This window comes from Tachypleus tridentatus, chromosome 6 (genome assembly GCF_004210375.1).
Source record: "Tachypleus tridentatus isolate NWPU-2018 chromosome 6, ASM421037v1, whole genome shotgun sequence".
Lineage (NCBI taxonomy): Eukaryota > Metazoa > Arthropoda > Merostomata > Xiphosura > Limulidae > Tachypleus > Tachypleus tridentatus.
Genome location: NC_134830.1, coordinates 43366541 through 43387653, shown reverse-complemented (window position 1 = coordinate 43387653; position 21113 = coordinate 43366541). Strand labels below are relative to the sequence as shown.

The 21113-nt window shown below is 35.0% G+C and overlaps 1 protein-coding gene and 1 long non-coding RNA gene across 2 annotated transcripts in view; one reads left to right on the top strand and one right to left on the bottom strand.

The window, feature by feature from the left end:
* The first annotated feature begins 1836 nt into the window (after positions 1-1836).
* On the top strand, positions 1837-14585 carry LOC143252348 (uncharacterized). The gene is made up of 3 exons (XR_013028948.1): positions 1837-1901; positions 3517-3600; positions 14292-14585. It is a non-coding gene; the product is annotated as an uncharacterized LOC143252348 (long non-coding RNA).
* Positions 14586-16945: 2360 nt separating this feature from the next.
* LOC143252344 (homeobox protein six1-like) overlaps positions 16946-21113 on the bottom strand; it is a 43640-nt gene continuing 39472 nt past the window's right edge. Inside the window, exon 2 of the mRNA XM_076504330.1 lies at positions 16946-18322. Within this exon, the coding sequence (XP_076360445.1) occupies positions 17902-18322 (421 nt within the window). The 3' untranslated portion in view covers positions 16946-17901. The remainder of the gene's footprint in view (positions 18323-21113) is intronic.

Genomic DNA, 21113 nt, shown 5'->3' with positions numbered 1-21113 from the left:
TTTATATATATACATATTATCGAATTTTGAGATGTTCAATTAGTGTTTATTAGCACAGATGTTTTCTTTCAGTACGAATGATTTTCCAATAATGCCCTTCCATTTGCCGCGTAAATTTGTCTTGTTTGTTTCCTTTAGAGGAAAGTACATTGGACTAACTCCTGTATTCATCGTGGAGTATTGAATTCTGGAGTTTAGCGTTGTAAATCAGCAGACTTACACTATCCCTCCGCAGATAGTAAATACAAACAAATAAAGCATTATCAACACAGACAAGTAAAATTCACAGTTCATTTTCTTTGTTTCTACTGTTTCTGACCTGGCATGGCCAAGTGGTAAGGGAGCTCAAATCTCTAGCTGAGAGTCGCAGGTTCGAATCCCCGTCTCACCAAATATATTCGCCCTTTCAGCCCTGGGAGCATTATAAATTGTTCACTAATCTCACTATTTCTTAGTAAAAGAGAAGCCCAAGAGTTGGCGATGGGTGTTGATGACTAACTCCCTTCCCTCTAGACTTTCACTGCTAAAATGAGACGGATAAAACAAATAGCGCTCTTGTAGCTTTGCGCAAAAATTCTACACAAACAAACTACTGTCACGTGAAATAAAATTATCTACCAGGCATGGTTTTTATGTTTGTATACATGCTGTACCAGAATAACTCAAATGAGTGAGAATAAACTTTCCATAATCTCTCATCATATGTCTGATGAATCCATGATATTCTGACTTAATGGAGTCTCTTTTCATTATTTTTAAAGAATTTTAAAATGTGCTTCAAAATTATCTTTCAAGACCTTAAGTTTCTAAGTTTCCTTAGCAGCCTAAAAAGCTTCCTGGCAATAATTAGCAAACATATTCTCTGCTTTATTGTTTTTGTTCCCTTAAAGTTTCCTCGTTCAATTCACACGCTCAAACAATTATCATAACATTTATATGCGTTGCATTTGAACTAATTGAAATACATCATATGAATCAGAATAGTATGATAATTATATAAGCATTTACTCAACCTTTCTCATACAACAAATGAGACTTTTGTTTGGAAGGCATTTTTTTATAAACGAATAAATCTTGAAGCTAATGTCAACGCTACTGTCTTCAGTTTTGGTCCATGAAAATTATATCTTACTGTAAGTTAAAATTTTGTATTATGAATTATTAAGAAGTCAGAAACGTTGTACACGCATATATTTCTAAATTTCGAAGGTCATTAAGTAACGCTTATGAGCTAGGAGGTGAAGGCACTTGACTCGTAATCCGAGAGTCGCGGGTTCGAATTTCCATCACATTAAACATGGTCGCCCTTCAACTGTGGGGGCATTATATAGTGACGGTCAATCCCACTATTCGTTGGTAAAAGAGTAGCCCAAGAGTTGGCGGTGGGTGGTGATAACTAGCTGCCTTTCCTCTAGTCTGCTAAATTAGGGACGGCTATCGTAGATAGCCCTCGTGTAGCTTTATCCGAAATTCAAAACAAAGTAAAGCTTGTGACAATTCGAGGCTAGGCTGATTATAAGGAGTTATAAATACACATGTTTAAAAATATTTTTTCTAATAAGTGTTTTATAATTACATTAGTTATAAGTCCGTATAAAATACTAAAATGATTTCATGATAAAAATTTGATTGCAATGAATATAACATTCATTGCGCTTAATAAGTTAGAAATGACTAGTAATTATTTCAAAGGATTTTCAATGACGTTTATTTAAATTTTTATCACACAGTCCATCGTATTGGTGTTTTTAGTTGTAGCATGTCGAACATTTAGTGGCATATCCTGAGTGAAAAGAAAACACATAGCTCATTTTGCATGTTTTTCTATATATGACACTAGGTGGCAGCGTTAACATTTTACAATGCGCGGAGTTGAACATGCTGCAAGTGCTTCACGAGACGTAAGTATTAAAATAAAGAAAGAATACTTGTTGATTAGTTATAATATAATTTAATTATTTTAGTCGTTTTGGTTACCTTATTTCAATGATGATTGATAGGGAGTCAATATTTCTAAATTATTTATGTAATAATCGTTTGGTTGGAATTTCCCGCAAAGCTACGCAGAGGCTTACGACGCAAAATATCGGGTTTCGATACTCCTACTGCACAGCGCATAGTTAAGCTCAATGCATTTTTTTCACTTCAAGTTACACGAAGATTATCTGTACTAGCCGTCCCTGATTTAGCAGTGACGAACTAAATGGAAGGCGGCTAGTCATCATCACCCACTGCCAACTCTTGGGCTGTTCTTTTAACAATGAACAGTTGGATTGACTGTCACATTATAACGTCCCTACGGCTGAAAGGGCGAGCATGTTTGATGCAACATGGATTGAAATCCGCGTCCCTCAGATTGAGAGACAAGCGCCTTAATCACCCGTAATGTTTCATTCATTATTTTCATTGCATAAGAAGCACCATAGTAACCAAAACATTAATTGAAATGTTTAGAGAAACGTGAGAATACTCTACAATTTCAATCCATTAGTGTTTTAAACAGCGAATTCAAAGTATTATATGATACATACACATATTTAAGGTCAAATTGCTTCCCCAGCTATGATTCAAGGCACAACCCTATTGAAACACATTAAGTAGCTCAAATTACTTTCGTGTGGTTTTACAAATCTAACGGGCCCGGCATGGCCAGGTGGGTTAAGACACTCGACTCGTAATCTGAGGGTCGCGGGTTCGAATCCCTGTCGCGCCAAACATGCTCGCCCTTTCAGCCGTGGGGACGTTATAATGTTACGGTCAATCCCACTATTCGTTAGTAAAAGAGTAGCCCAAGAGTTGGCGGTGTGTGGTGATGACTAGCTGCCTTACCTCTAGTTTTAGACTGCTAAATTAGAGATGGCTAGCGCAGATAGCCCTCGTGTAGTATTGCGCGAAATTCGAAAACAAACCTAGCGTCAAGTTTAGAAAGCAGAAGCTATAATTTTAATACATCATTTTCCTCTTCGCACCTAAAGTGACTTTTAATTCTTACACCAAATACCCCTAGTGTTACAAAAAAAAAATTAACGCGTGGACTTGAACATCAATAAACAAACAAACAAAAATGTTGATAAAACTTGATCTCGCGAAACCAGTTGAAATAGTATACAGGATTAGTCAGTAATTTGATCACCCGTCACGTGCAACACCGTATCCGGTGGCAACACCGCCTGGTCACGAGGTTTTAATTTAACCAACATCCGTAAAGTGTGCGACCCTGCTGGAAAACGACCATATCTCAAGGTTGCTTCAAAAATATTTATAAAAAGGATTATATATATATTATCTATATGTAAATTAGTAACATGACGCTTTTTCCAAATGAATATTGATTACTAAAGGCTACAGACGTTTAAGTAAAAATGAAACTACGTGAAACGAAAGTTTTTTTATTCTTTTACACGCCTAGTTTTTAGATAGCGGATTTTATTAGCCTTTAACATCTTCAGTTAACACTTGTTTCTTTTCATGGTAAACTGTCTTTCTTGTATTCTTATGTACCAAATTTTATTTCAGGCCACTAACCATATGAAGCACGCTTTTATGTCAGACATTTCATTACACACACCTTCCCTGAACTGCTAAAGACAAACTGTTGGTGTAAGAATATGTTTTGATTAATTATTGTGAATTTGGTTACGTGATTGTTTTAGTTCTTTTGTTGCTCCACTTCAAAATAATTGCAGATGGAATTTAGTTTAGGAGTTTAATTTCATAAAGTTTGTATAACATAAGTTTAGCACATTTATGTAGTTATTAAGCAAGCTTGTCTGTTTGTTTTGTTTTTTTAAATTTCGCGCAAAGCTACATGAGGGCTATCTGTGCTAGCCTTCCCTAATTTTGCAGTGTAAGATTAAAGGGAAGACAACTATTATCACCGCCAACTCTTGGGCTACTCTTTTGCCGACAAATAGTTAGACTGACCATCACATTATAACGCCTCCACGACTGAAAGGGCGAGCATTAGAACCCGTGACCCTCGGATTACAAGTCGAGCGCCGTAACCACCTGGCCATTACGAGCCTATAAAACATTTGATTAGCGAGAAGCGTAAAGCTGCAAACAGGCATAATTCATTACCAAAATGTCATCGGCCGTTTATTCACTAGTATAGAACGAATGATCTTCTGTATTCATAATTCATGAAAGCTTACTCACTTTTATTTGTGCAGCGAAAAGGAAGCAGTCCATCGAAGCGTGAGGCCTAAATTTAAATGCTTTATGTTATGCAATAATGCAAAATATAAATGATCATATTTGGAGATAGTGAACATTTTTCTACGCAACACTACTTTTATTACATATTCTGACAGCAATAAACCTAAACTAATGACTAACACCCCCTGAATTCACGGCTCTTCTCGGACCACAACAGTAGACATTTTAAACACGAGTTTGTTTTAGAACCTAGGCCAAACACAACTATATCGTCTGAACCGAATCTATGACTAAAACATTAGTGCAGTTTCGTTTTTATTTGTATTTTTACTGAAAAGCTTTAAAATAAAATAAAAGTTACAACATCGTTTCTATAGACGATGATATTGAAGTCATACATACAAAATAAATTATGGAAAGTTTAGTTTGAATTTTTTTCTGTAAAGGCCAAGTAGTTTCCTTTTTTTTTAATAATCATCCCTGTGGTGATAAACTCGGTATGTGAACTATTTCATCCACACATGTGTATCCCACCTACTGTTGAGAAACAATTTAGTCTCGTGAAAAGTCCATAAAAAGAAGATAGCCAGTTGTCACGAGAAAATATTTGATGGCTCGAGATTACACTTTTCCTTACTGTGGACAAGTTAATTCCTAAGTAAATAAATTTCTAGTTATTTGACCTCCTACACTAACAAGAATGTAGCCTGGCTATCCAGTCATCAAAGTCAGTATTTCTATTTACATGTCACGTTTCTCTGTCGTCTTGCCAAACGTACACAACTCTGTCGCTAACTGATGCCTCAAAAATAGATCACTGCATTGCTAGTCGGCCCCTATCAACGGTTTTTAGATGACGGCAGCCTCCGTGAATGTATTATTGAGAATAGGAGAACTTATAAGTAATATTTGACCTTAATGCATACGCACTTAGATGTCTGATGCACATAGATATGTGTTTCTATGTTTTCCGATTAGCTTATTATCAGTTGCAAATAAAACAGACAAACAGACACAGAAATAGATAGATTGGCGTGAGTAATGAATTTGGTGTTGAAATAGTTATAAAAATTATATATTTTAATATGATACTATAAAAAAGCGTTAAAATTCTTAGGAGGCCTGGATTAGATTACATCAGAACATAACTATTACAAAGAAAAACAGGAAATGTTCCCATTACGTAAACATTAGGCCTAGCGTATAGCGTCATTATATAAACATCTAACATGTGTTGCCATGGTGAACACGTGCAGTTGTTGTTACGTCATCGTCAAAATTGAACAGAGCACCCTGTGTAGTTCTGTTTCACTCAGTGATTTCTGTCGTCACAAGAAAATTGTGTTTCTTCAATACAGTACTTGAAATATGATGCTCATTCACGACATTTTGCTTTGGTTAGTAGTGAGATAAAAAGGCTTATGTGCGGAATATTTATATCTTCGACGAACTTTCTGAATCAAAACTGCATATACATATATATATTTATAAATTTTTATGAAGTAGTCTTAAAAATGTGATTGGATGAAGACTAGGCCTAATGGGCTTAGATTTTCCAGTTACATGAGAAGTAAATAGTTTATCATTTAATATGTTAACCACTTGACAGAAAAAGTTATAGTTAACGATTAGGCACTCGCCTTCTACTAGATGAAAGATACAATGACGTAAAAAGTCCAAGTTAAACCAAACACCCGGTTATATGTTTCAGTTCTTCTTCATTAGCCTTAAATTATTTTAACGAAGGAGGAAAGAAACTATAATTAAATAGTAGCGTATGCGAAGTATATCACATATAAGAAGTGCAATATTTTATTTCCAAATACAGTTAATTTTGATGTGACAAGTATTTTGTAATGAACAGGTAAACATATCTGAATGTTAGCTCACTCTCAATAAACAGTCTGACTGACATACGATAGCCTGTATGTTGTTAAGCTACACCAAGGGCTGTCTGTGTTTTCCGATTAACTTAATATCAGTTTCAAATAAAACACACTTATACTTACGTACAGATAGATAGGCTTAGTAACAATGAATTTAGTGTTCAAATAGTTATAATAGTTATTGAGGTCGCACTCTCCTCAACTCTATTGATTAATTAAACTGTACTCTTAATATAAAAATAATTAAGCTATTTTTAACCTTTCTATTCACGTGTTTACCTAATCTTTACTGGATTTCATGTTGGTTTCTTGTTCATAATAGTATAGCACACATAAAAGCAATTGTCGATGTGTAGTTCCCAGCCGGAACAGCGATAAGATTACGGATTTACAACGCTAAAATCTAGGGCTCGATTCTCCGCAATGGACACATCAGGTAGTCGTAGGTAATTCTGTTCAAAAAGAAAATAATGACGTGCCGGTAAGTACATTTAGAATACTCATATATGTCGTCATCATGGGTGTAATTTTTGGAATGTTTGACAGAACCAGTCAGTATAACATTTTATTTTGAATAATGACCGACATAAAAGACAGAAAATAATGTTTGCCTCCAACTATTTTGGTTTACTTTTTCTATATTACTGCGTATTTTTACACTTAGTAACTATTTTTAATGGCACACTTTATCAAAAGAAATGGCATAACAATCCGTTTACACACGATGTTCTCTATTGCTCCGTGGTAAGTATGAAGGCTTATAGCGCTAAAAATCGTATTTCAATACCTGTGGTAGGCACAGCACAAATAATCTACTTGGTGAGTTTGTGATTAATTAACACAAACTCAAAAAATGTTTGAATAAAACAGTTAAGCAAATGCACACAAGCTGATTAGTTCGTGCATTCAATTAGCTTGCAGGAAAAACAAACAAAACGTGTTTGCGTTGTTATATTTCGGATCTAGCTTAGCCTAAAGATTAGTGTGATCGGGCTGCAATTTAGAGTATTCTAGGTTCGCGACCTGTTTGTTACACATTTTGGGCTGTGGTTGTGCTATAAAAATGACGGTTAAATTGCACCATTAAATCAGACAAAAGTAGCTTTTGAGTTGGCGGTGGGCAATGTGAATTAGCAATCTTTCCTCCAGTCTGTCAGTTTAAAATTATGGACAGCCATGCGCAGATAGTTCTTTTGCAGCTCTGCACAAACATTTTTAAAATAAGCAAATAAACGATCGTTTTATTTTAGTAATTTTCCTCTAATCAGAAACGTGTTTTATAAAACATCATGTCGGTTTTGTATAAAATGAATAGAAATGTTGTGGTTCTAATAACAAAATATAAGAGATTAAGATAATTTAATAGTTGAATCACTTGCTGGGCTTCTAGAGTGTGCTTGCAAATCAAAACATGAAAGTTATTAACTTGTTTCATTGAAAAGAATAGAATTAACCTCAATCTGATTTGATAAACAACGTTTTGTCAATCACTTAAAATCTTTTATCTGGTTTTCAAATGCTACGCAGGCCCAGCATGGCCAAGTGTGTTGAGGCGTTCGACTCGTAATCCGGGAGTGGCGGGTTCGAATCCCGGTCGCACCAAACATGCTCGTCCTTTCAGCAGTGGGGGAGTTAAAAGTGACGGTCAATCCCACTATTCGTTGGTAAAAGAGTAGCCCAAGAGTTGTTGGTGGGTGGTGATGACTAGCTGCCTTCTCTCTAGTCTTACACTGTTAAATTAGGGACGGCGAGCACAGATAGGCCTCTGTAGCTTTGCGCGAAACTCAGAAACAAACAAGCAATCAAATGCTACGCAAGACCACGAAGTATTACTAAAATCACATGTTTCATGCATCACTATCGAAATGAGTCATCAATGTCACTGATGCAAAAATCAGCACTTTTTTTTAACTGCAAGAATAAATTAGTTATTTATTTACAATTAAGTACAAATTTACCCAATGAACTGTCTATACTCTTCTCATCACGGGTATCGAAACCCGACTTATAACATTGTAAGTCCGAAGACATATAGCTGTGCCACTAGGGGGTGAGCGCATACAGTGGAACAGGTCAGTAAAAAACGTAAGCAAGTAAACAAACAGCTTTTTTATTAAAGTCGGATGATTTTTTTTCACCTGTCTTAGTCGACAAAAGGATAAAGAATAACGATGTCAGTCGTTATTAATTAAATAAGACAAAAGGATAAAGAATAACGATGTCAGTCGTTATTAAGCAAATAAGACGATAGGATAAAGAATAACGATGTCAGTCGTTATTAATCAAATAAGACAATAGGATAAAGAATAACGATGTCAGTCGTTATCAATCAAATAATGTCGGAAATTTGAGAGCTAAGAAAACGTTTAGAGAAAACCTGCAAAGTTAGCCTTGACATTTCATCGTTAGCCTCATCACATGATGATTTATTAAGATATTCATGCCTAGCTTATGTCAGTGTGTTACACCGTTTTCGATAAGAAACGTGTGCTTATAATAGATACAACGTGATATTAATCCTATTTCTGCAAGTGTCATGTGATTATTACACATTCTCTATTCAAATGTTCAGGTACTTCTAAATACGTAAGTCGCTGAGCAGACGGAGTTTATAAGCATTTCACTAAAGAATGAAAATCAATTGTTTAAACAAAATAATTACTGCTAAAATCTGAATTGTTTTATTGTACTGACGCTATGTTTATTTTTAAAGGCGCTAGTTAGCCATCTGACTGTTTGTCAAAACAGATGTTCGCCCCGTGACTGTTAAAGACAAAAAACAATAAAACGAACCACTATAGAAACAAAACGTGGTTTAAAATAGTTATGTTATTAGCAACCAGGAAGAGAAGTCGTGAGTCTCGTGTTTTGGATTATTCAGTGTCCAGTGTTAAAATTATTTTTATTTTTATTAAAAATTTTTGTATGCGCGTTTTTATTACTATGTAGGTAAAGAATTCAGGGCTCTGCTGTTACTCGCGTAAGAAAGTACTCAATATATTTTTGTAAAGCACGTAAACAGTTGCAAATGTACAACATGCAAAAAGCCCCTCCCCCTCCCCAGTGGCTCAGCGGTATGTCTGCGGACTTACAACGCTAACAACGGGATTTCGATACCCGTGGTGGGCAGAGCACAAATAGCCCATTGTGTAGCTTTGTGCTTAATTCAAAACAACAACAACAATCAAGTTCGTTAAAGAAGGAACAAGAGAAAAAAACAGTTAAGTTATTTTATGGTTCAGTTCGAATAAACGTTTTAGTTTTGATTTCTCTTTGCTAACTGTATTCTGTCCATCACGGGAAATCGAATTCCAGGTTTTAGCTTTGTAAGTCCGTGAACTTACTGCTGACTAAGGATTTCTTGAAATATTTTACGCAAGATTTAGGTTACATTCACATTAATGTGTTTTATGTACAATTATGTTTTAATTTCGTATACTCTTCCCACAACACAGATTCTTGTTAATGTTAATTCTTTATGTATTTACATAATTATTGAATATTTTCATTCAATACCTTTCTAAGAACTGTAAGGCTTGCGAACATATTGCCTTCTACTGAATATTATTCCCAATATTAAAGTGAAGTAAACGGATGTCACATAAAACGCACACACACACACAAACATATATATACGTATATGTTTAATTAAAAACAAAGGCCATAGCCACGTGGTTGAAGCAATCGATTCGTAATCTGAGGGTCCAGGGTTCGAATCCCTGTCACATCAAACATGCTCTCCCTTTTAGCCAAGAGGAGGTTAAAATTTGACGGTCAATCTCACTACTCGTTGGTAAAAGACTAGCCCAAGAGTTGGCGATGGGTGGCGATAACTAGCTGCCTTCCCTCTAGTCTTACACTGCTAGAGCAGATAACCCTCGTGTAGTTTGGCGCGAAATTAAAAAAAAAGGGGGAATATCTATCACTTTTTTTTTCTAAAGTTACAGCATCTTGAATCGAATGAATTCAATCAAATGTCGTTCATTCTTCAGTATTGCAATTACGAAGATTACAATCAGCAATCATCTGTTGGTGGTGCCGAAAGATAACTGGCCGTCAAAATAAGTACTGCGTGAGATATATTTGAAATTGATGACTGATATGAAAATGATAACCTTTCGTTCGTTCCACTTGCCTATCTGTCTATTTTAAGAAATATATTATTTAATTTTTTGATGAGTATTATTATACTTGGTTCTTAACAGAACAGCATGGTTTATCACAAGCCAAAATATATATTAAAAATATTATGACGACACAACAGAAATGTGATCCAATGTTTAATCCATAGAAGAGTTTGTTTTGGTTTGAATTTCGCGTAAAGCTACTCGAGGGTTATCTGCGCTAGCTGTCTCTAATTTAGCAGTGTAAGACTACAGAGAAGGCAGCTTGTCATCACCACCCACCGCCAACTCTTGAGCTACTCTTTTATCAACTAGAAGTGGGATTAACCGTAGATGAGTGATAAGAGTGACAGTTAATCCCTTCAACTGAATGATAAACTGTAGATGATTGGTTTCCTGTCATCTGGTTTATGGTTCAAAATTAGGGTCGACAACAGATGGCTCTAGTAGCTTTGGCAGAAAAACAAGAAAGGAAAACCATATCAACGAAATATTTTGCTAATATGTTTCTTTGCATAACATTTTAGAACATGACACTGGAGTCTTATGCTAAAAAAAAAAAAAAAAGAGGTTTGTAGCCTTACGTGCGATTAGCATAACGTATTTTACGATATGAGTAAATAAATTCAGAGCCCCTGTTGTTTCAACTGCATAGAACAGATTACTACATTGTACTAGTGTTTTGCTGCTTTTTTAACAGGTTCTACAACTAAATCTTGTGTTATTTTTGTTTATCTTTAGTTTAATCTTTTCTGTGTTCTCATTGCATCAAACGCCTCTCTTGTTCGAAAAAAATTTCTTATGCGTAAAATTATAATAACTAACACATTTGTCGGAAACTTAATTTTTAAATCTTATTCAAGAAATATGTTATGCAAATTGGAAAATTATACTCAAAATAACTTACTTAAATTAAAAAATAACTGCTTTTGATATAACACTTTGTTTTACATAAAAGCACTAGCCCTAGTAATATTTTTAATTCAGCATATATTGCTAAAATTGTTTAATATTGTCTTGTTTCAAGAAGGTTTGGTTTGAATTTCGCCTAAAGCTACACAAGGGCTATCTGCGCTAGCCGTCCTTCATTTAGCAGTGTAAGACTAGAGGGAAGGCAGTTAGTCATCACCATCCACCGCTAACTCTTGGGCTACTCTTTTACCAACAAATAGTGGGATTGACTGTTTCATTATAACGCCCCCAGGGCTGAAAGGGTGAGCATGTTTGTTGTGACGGGGATTCGAACCTGCGACTCTCGGATTACGAGTCGAGTGCTTTAACCCACCTGATCATACAGGGTCGTTTTAAGAAGGAACAATGTGGTGAAAATCATTTTTGTTTGTTATAGATACTCTGTGCTAAGTGAGACAATATAAGCTAATGATTTGTGTATAACCTGAAACAATAAATACGTTTGTTTGTTGAAACGACAGATACGATTCTTAATTTGATAATTTTTAAACGTTGTCTTTGATTTGAAGAGTGAAAACTCATATCTGATTTATTATTATAACATATATTGGACGTGTTTCTAGACTTGCCAATAGTATCACCACCTCAAACAAATGTTCAAATTCTACATCCTTTTTAAATTATGAAAACATTTATACAAGAAAACAGATAGTATCGGTAGTTTTACAATAACGTATTATTTCAGTAATTACTAAAAATAATGATTATATATTTTTATTTGTAATTGTGCTGCACACTTTTGAAATGATTGGCCAATAGACGCAATTCTGAAACACAGTTTATTAAACTGTCTAAAGTACCGTGATTCAAGTTATTCCTAAACCTTACCGTTTCCACATACACTATAACTACGCAATCATTCTTGCACGAGATCTGTATATAAGTTTTAGTACTTATCTCATTTTATCCCGTGTGTAGTCCTTCTGATAGATTCCCACAAGAATTAATTTACTCTCAGTAAGATGTCATGTTTAAAGTTTGTGCACACATGTACAAAAAAAAGACAGAAAATTCTACAATAGGCCCGAAATACCAGCGTCATCATTGTCTAAGTACAGTCTAAAGTTTGCGTTACAAATACAAAAAGATATTATTTTAAATGTTACGTAAACGTAAGTATTTGATTTCTAAAGTTGTTGTTTAGCACAATGATACAAATGGATTATCTGTGCTTTCTATATCTCAAGTAACGAAACTCGACTTTTAGCATTGTACTGCTGCTGATCCTCTGGGCTAATTTTGGAAAGCATCTCGTTGTTACACTGGTACGGAACACTTTTTTTTGTCGTTTCTGTTAACGTAAGAAAAATGAGACAAAAACACTTTTCCGCTTAATCCTAGATTTTAGTTCTTGAGAAAAAGAATTGTGCTTTTTTGTTGTTTGAAAACTTCTGTTTATTTAAGAATAGTATACAATCATACTTCGCAGAAAATAAATATGAAAAAAATAGTAAATTGAAGGACTGATAAACCACTAGTTTCCAGTCATGAAATAACATAATATACAAATTCGTTAAAGCTGATGGCTTTGGAAACTTTGAGTCGGATCCACGATATAATGTAAAAGTAAACCCATTTTTTGGTCCTTTTATTTTGTGCCCATATACACAATTGTATTTCTGTAAAGCTATCGAAAAGCAAAAAACAAAATTGGGATTATTTGTTCTTTTGTTTTTACCTCAGTTATAGAAGTTAGTGAGGTTTTAGCAGTATTGGCTATTTTTTCATGGATTCTGGAAGGTTTACACGATATATACAGCTCAATCAGTATTATAGATCACGTTAAAATTGTAGAAGTTATCGACTGTATTAGTTCACAGTGACTTTATAAATGCAGACCCATTATATTCATCAAACATTTTTATAACTTGATAATTTTCCCCAATGTAAAAAAGTCTTTTGCTGGGAGGCAAAAAAACATATTAAATGAATTTTCATCGCTAGGAGGCAGAAGAATTGTTTGTGTGTTTGTTTTGAATTTCGCGCAAAGCTACTCAAGGGCTATCTGCGCTAGCCGTGCCTAATTTAGCCATGTAAGATTAAAGGGAAGGCAGCTAGTCATCACCACTCACCGCCAACTCTTGGGCTACTCTTTTACCAACGAATAGTGGGATTGACCGTCACATTATAACGCCCCCACGGCTAAAAGAACGAGTATGTTTGGTGCGACGGGGATTCGAATCCACGACCCTCAGATTACGATTCGAACGCCTTAACCCACCTGACAATGATAGGCCTAGAGGCAGAGGAACACATTAAATGAATGTTCATCCAATCAGTATTACTGAAGAGTTAAAATGAAATATTTTAATTTTTAATTCAGATGTTAACCACGGAATATTCCGTGTTTGAAAAATAAAACCTTCAGATCTCAAACAATTAATAAAATATTACTTGTGTGTCTTTAATTATTAAAACTGCAAATTAGAAGAGAGCAAAAAGCGACTAGATTATGCAACATTTTCACTTGAATGTTTCTAAAAAAACCAGACTTGGTTGCTTACCTGAACATGTTTGATAATCAGAGAAACACGGAGTCATTGAAAATAAAATGAAAGGCTCTCAGTTAACATTCTGTATAAAAACGCATTTCTTGCTCATATCATCGTACATATACTTAAGGTATCTACTGTGAGCACGAGAAAACTTTGTTTTTATCTTACTTTGAAGGATGGTTTCATCAAATATAGATCTGGGTGTTTCTTACCGAGTTTTTTTTTAATAACTTAAATCGAATAGTTCATGAGAAGTAGTCTATTTAAAACACTACATTGCCATAAGATCGTGAGGACAACATACTTTGAGAGGAAGTGGTTTGGATATTATTGCCCAATTTTTAATATGTATCAGGGTTAACGTTTGTGATAATCGCAGCCTGGATTCTCACAAAACTAAGATTTCAAAGCATTAAAACAAAAGTTGAAATCTGTAATCACATAGCTTACTTCAAGGTTTTCTTAATATTAAAACCACATATACGTTATATTCGTAATATATTATTTTAGAACACTTAACAAAAGAGTTGATCATATTTTTTGCCTCTTTTATAAACTTTATAAATTACTTATGAGAAAACAGCTCGCTAGAGCTCCCACTTTAATTTAGCTTCAAGTAGGATGAGATTTTTAATATATTTTTTTCTTCTCCTCAGGCGGCGTTAAAAAGCTTTCTGGTCAAAGCAATGCCAATTCTGAAAATATCTGTGTCACGTCACGTCATTGCTAGACAGTTATGTGGAATAACAAAGTGTATTATTCTGACGAAAGAGATATAACCCTCCTACATGGACACTGGTTCAAATAATTAAGAAATAATAGAGCTTCCCAGTTTCCTAGCTTTTTCGAATACAGTTGCAGTCATCAAATAATGTTAACGGTATCCACTAGTTCGTTTTTTATACAATACCAGTATTATATGATAGGCCATGTATCGTGACATACATATCTCAGTGGAACGTAAAAGTGAAATAAACAGGTTGTTCTCAGATAGTAATTCGATAAATTGGATTATGTGTAAAGAGATACAATTGATAATGGAAGATATGTCAGGAGTCCAGAAAAACACAACTTTACATATTGTGTGTTCATTTTCGTACCTTAACATAGTATACCATTCTTAAGAAACATAGGATCGAAACAACTGGCGGATCTCTAACTTCCCAATTAAATAAACAGTTTAGAGTAGTAACTGGACAACAAGACTTCATAAACTTGTGGACAACTATCCAATGGTGTGCTTTCACGCACTCATCGACACAAAACTGTTAGCCCTTTATAGTGTTAACGACACGGAGGTTGGTCAAATACCATACCAGCGAATGTCTTGTTGACAGATATTTCTTTCTTCATAATACAGCCTGACGCGAAATTTGCACACATTTAAAGAGTGATCCGGACGTAATATAACCCAAATATCACGGAAAAAAAAAACAAATGCAGGGATTAACATTGAAAGTTGCACTGACCTTTGTATGCTGCAGTATGGCACTGTGAAATCTATGTTGTATTAAAATGCATTCTCAAAATCGCTGATGTCACAATATGCAGAAGCATTCGACTAGAACTTCCCTCTGATAAACAATAATTTTTCAACTGTTTAGCGGCATCCTGGAAGGAAAGGTTATCAAGCCAATGGAATGGCCAATATGGCTCATCATACTTAAATGTGATTGGTCATTTAAATGATGACCCAGCAAACATGATTTACCTCCAAGAACCTCTGATGAAGAAACGTGCCATATTATCCCATGAACTAATTGACTCACTTATTTTATGCCTACTTCAATGTATGGTACAAAATAAGCATTTTTTGGACATTGAAACCTAGCATTTGTTTAGAATTAAACTTAACTAAGAATACCATTGAAAGTAATTAATAATAATACACTTGCACTAATTACCCTGTGATTGTTTTTCGTAGTCTGATGTTTTCAATACTCGCAATACAGATATTACATTACAAGAACACGCTTATAACTCATTGTAATCACTAATACCAATATATCAAATGCAAATCAACTTAGACAGGTCCAGACTTGATACTTGTCTCACAACTGTTCATAATTGGGTTCACACACCCATATCTAAAACGTTCTTCAGATTGCCTAAAAATTGTGATTTCCTTCAACCAGAGCAAACAGTGAATGGCAGTAAATCAACTTCACTCCACATGACGGGTTTTCATTGCCTATCATTCCAATTTTGGTACATTAGACACGGTTAGATACAAAATATTACATTTAAAAAGTTTATGTTGCGAGGAGTGGTTTATGAACAGCAGCCGGTATTTTACAAATGTAGCCCACAGTCATAAACTCACATAAAAATCCCGTATGATGGATTTAATACCGACTGTGCATGTTTATTTCACACAACATTTCAACACTTCTCGTAGATCAACGGCTGATTAATTTTCGACTTTCCACATGTTCAGCACATTACCCACAATGATCTTAAGTATGAATTAACAGATCGAAATGTTCTGGAAGTTCATGCTACCAATAGCGCTTCGAGTGAATGCTCCTAACTAAGGTCTTGGAACACTTTGCCTCACAACATCTTGATTCCATATGACTATTTGCAACACAGCTGTTGATCTTATAACTCCTATTCAACAGCGCACCTTTAAATTCATATAAAGGCTTAAAGCGAATGGACTCATTAAGAGCTGAAAAACGAAAGGTGTTTTTTTAATATTTTATAAGTTTTCACTCATACGGTTCTTATAAAACTTTTTTCTTTACCTTTTTTTACAAAATACGCAAGCGTTTGTTGTCGTATTCTCAAAAACGTTTAGTTTTCACTGTTGTTTACATCAGACCTACTTAAAACTGCTTAATAATCAAATATATTATATCAAAATATTTTAACAAAATTTAACTTTGAACTGGGAAATAATACTTTCGCTTATAATGTAAATATATATAGTAACATTTTATGGTACATTATGTTTAAGAACAAAATTTACTTGTACCATAAAATGTTCATTTGTTCTATTTTATTTGCATTTTTACTTAAACTTTAAAAGAGATTACACAACATTAACTGCCGAATTTCAATATAAACATAGTATTCGAACATTAAAAGTCTAATTTCAAAGTGCTTCGGAGATAATCTTTATTGGTGCAAAGATGTTAATCATATTATAATTTTTGTTTGTTTATGTTTCGTAGAGTGCTGTAAAAATACTCCTAGCGAACGTAAAAATGTCAACCGTGACAAAATTACTATATCATATTTTGATTTAATATAGATTTCTCAAAGCAAATCTAAATTCATTCTACATAACTCCCAGTACGATAATAGGTTTTATTTAAAATAAGTTTATTTCAGCATGTTACCATTGAATACAACTTCATGACAACGTTCAATTGTTTTAGTTTTTATAAGTACATTTGCACACATTAGAACTTAGAAAACTACAATATCCCGCATCACCCAAATTTTATTAGATGGCAAACAAGTGAAATTATTTTCACTCTGTATATATATATGCGACTGGATGTACAAGTTAAATAACAATTTGTAAAGAAACTTTAAATTAATTTCTTATTTACCAATACTTTAGTACAACTTTACGTTGCAATTAAAAAACAATCTGTTTGACAAGGCACCATTTTCTTTTTAAACTGAAAATGTTTACTTAGTTCCATAACAGTATATATAATGTAAGCTAACTTTAAGGTTCGTTTCATAAAATTCTGTTTATTCCGTATAGAACTAGTTGTTTACAAGTGTGGCATGAAGTTAGACTAAACTGTGAATTGCTTATGGGTCCCACAGTGCAACAGAATCACCAACATAACCGTGAAGAACGAAGCCGTGAGACGTCTCCTTTAAGCCTAACTTTGCTCTATTTTTATCCTCCTTTTCATGTTATACACCAACCTCTACCAAAACTGGCTGTGCTTGTAAGTTGAACTTTGGCGTGTTTTATTCCAAATTAGATTTCCTTAAGACATGTAGACAGCGGGAGTAGCTGTCATCCATCGTACTGTGATATATACACACAAACACCCCATCGCACAGCTGTTAAAAAAAAAAACAACACAAAACTTGGGTATGCCAGATCGTCTGTTTGTTAAACAACGGACGCTTCGGGCTCTCCTAAAACCAAAAAACTATAAATATTGCTCAAATGGGACCATAATCGTTAAGAACTCAGTTCTGTTCGTGAGTACATACAGACACATTCTTAGGAATGAAGATCCGCAATGGTATTTTCTTAAAATATTTTTATTGTTAGGTCCAAGCGTAAGACTGTTATAAAGAGTGATAGGCCGCTGCGAGGCCCAATCCTAGGTCACTCAACTGTGTAGCCAAGAAGTTGCCAGGAACTCCTGACTGTCCGTCGGTGACACTGTCCACTCGAAACGCGCCAGTAGAAGTGTTTTCGTTAGGCGACGAGTGAGCATGAACCAGTGACAGAGCGGAAGCTAAGCCTGTGATGGTAGCCGCGGGCGGAAGCTCTAACCCAGGGCCTGTGGTGGTTACCGGATGAAGAACGGGTTTAATATCGTTGCAGAAAGAGATATCATCGCGACTATTTGCTTGTTCAGAATCGGAAGTCTGCAAGAAAGGGTCGTTGGTCGACTTGTGGTCATTTTTGTCTATCGTCTCAGATTCTGTGTCTTGTCCAGTGTCGACACCAGAACCAGCGTTCTTGGACCTGTCAACACCGTCCCTGTGTAATAAAAATACAATTTTTAGTGGTAGCACAAACACGTACATTTACAAAAACACTAGAATTTGTATCGGTGAAGACGTCTGAATTTATTTAAATACATAAAAACAAACTAATCTGATACACGTATTTAAATTTGATGTCAGTGAAACAAGTGTCAGACATCGCCTCTGTTTTCTGGTGAAGTTTTAATAATCTTAAAACTTACCATATGTTTGCCTGAATGATTTATTACTCACAATTTTAAATCAGATTTAATTTCAAGGCAGTTTTCTCAATATTACACTTGATAATCGAACGCAGCACTTGGAAGTAGCTTCAAATATAAAAGGAAGTTCCATATTAAAACATGTATGGTAATAAGTTGTCATTTCATTTAGGTTGGTTCCTTGTAACTGGTGTTTTGTCTTCAGCAAGTTAAAATACGCAAAAAATAAAATACGTATAGGGCTTGGATGAGAGATCAATAATTAGAATTTTCGTCTTCAACACACCTTACGAGCACATGAGCTGAATGATCATGTCAGAAAATCTTATGGCTGAGCTAAGCCTAATTTTAATCTAATGGCCAGAAGAAAGTAAATCAATAGGCAACATCTTTGAACCGTTGACTGATAACGTAAAAAAGCAATAAGTCAACAGAACATCTTGAAGTGAATGATCACCTTTCTTATTTCGGCGATATGGATACTATAGGATCTCCTATGGACATGAAATGTTATACTTCGATATATAGAGTCGAGGTCACAAAAATGTCGTGGGTTAAAATAAATATAAAATAGTGGAATTCAAAGAAGAGAGAAAAGAAGATCTACAGGTGTGACAAAGAACGAACAAACCAAAAAAGACGAAGGAAAAAGCGTAATATTTCAAAATATGTGGTTTATTGATTATAGTGATAAACAGCAAGTTGTTATATTTATGCTGGTCAGTTTCTGCTAGGAATAAGTACAACCTAGATTACATTGATGAACCTGAAAAAGGAAAGCTAAATACAAGTGCAGCACGACTGTAATAAAGCAGTGTTTATGTGTAACACGAACTGGAAAGATTAATTATCGTTTTTATATCGCCCTTACAGTGAGGAATCGCGTCTCAAATCCCGAGTCCTAAATGAACACACCACTCACTGAGATTCTTAATAAGATCGGATTTAGACAAACATTTAATATATTTACCTATTTATAAATAATAATAATTAACTGTTTAACCCTAAAATCATGATTCTTGTACGTAATACTAAATGTGTTGTTACTCACTGCTTTTATGTTGAGGAAGAACAGCTGTTTTGTGTTGCACTGTTTAAAATTTCCCAGAAGTGTATGTTTCCCGATTTTTATCTTAATACCAAAGATCAATAAACCCCAGATGTTATATATAGCTGGAAAGCTGACAAAGTTCTAACTGAAAGTAACAAAAACTAAATAGTACCTAACTCACATCATATCAGCTATATCCAGTACATAAGGAGCTATCTGTGATCTGCCCATCACAGGCATCAAAACACGGATTTTAGCGTTATAAGTCTGCAGACATTCGGCTGTGCCACAGGGTTTGTTTGTTTTGGAATTTCGCACAAAGCTACTCGAGGGCTATCTGTGCTAGCCGTCCCTAATTTAGCAGTGTAAGACTAGAGGGAAGGCAGCTAGTCATCACCACCCACCGCCAACTCTTGGGCTACTCTTTTACCAACGAATAGTGGGATTGACCGTCACATTATAACACCCCCACGGCTGAGAGGGCGAGCATGTTTAGCGCGACGCGGGCGCGAACCCGCGACCCTCGGATTACGAGTCGCACGCCTTACGCGCTTGGCCATGCCAGGCCCAGTGCCAGAGGGAGCCACAGATATTGCAGTGGTTAAAATATTGTTTATGTTATCAAATCGCTTGTAAAGTAATTGAGACAATCCGAACTAAATTAAGCTGGTCAAGTGCAACTTTAATTAAATGCATTTTTATGTCGCTACACATCAAAATTACGGTAAAGACTTTTATCACTGTATTATTCTAATTACTTATTTTAACACCAAATACGTACATGAATCCTTTTCGCGCCAGAAATGCACATAAAGCCAGTATTTAACTTCTGTTTCCTATGAATGTTTTTGGTCACAACTTCCCTCTGGATGGAGTGCAAATCCATCAGAGGTTAACTCCCAGCTGTCCAATGGTACACGTTATACAGCTGGGTGGACTGAAGCAATGTGAAAAAATTATATTGCCCAAGGAAATTTTGTTTTTTGAATTTCGCGCAAAGCTACACGAGGGCAATTTGCGCTAGCCACCCCTAATTTAGCAGCGTAAGACTAGAGGGAAGGCAGCTAGTTAGTCGTCACCACCCACCACCAACTCTTTGGCTACTCTTATACCAGCGAATAGCATTATCAATTATATATAGTCCTAAGTTCCAGGTCATGCCAGGTCCAAGGTCTGTGTTAATATAGATGATGTATAATAATTTATTGCATGATTTACAACGTGTTTTCGAATGCGTCATAAATAATATCACAGCTGTGGAGTGTGATACATATCTATGTAACATCCCATTAATTAAAGCATTATTTTAATGTTAATGAAATGATGCGTTTTAACATTCCTGTATACCTTCGCAACATAAAGAAAACATTGTCCTCCAGTCCCTTGAAAGTGTCATATGTTAATACGTTATATCAATGCTTATAAATGAGATCTTTAATTTCAAACGGTACAGTATTTGACTGTGTATTTAGAATGTTTCTATACGTGAAGCAAAATTAGTCCCGTAGGTCGTAACAACAGCATTGAGGTTC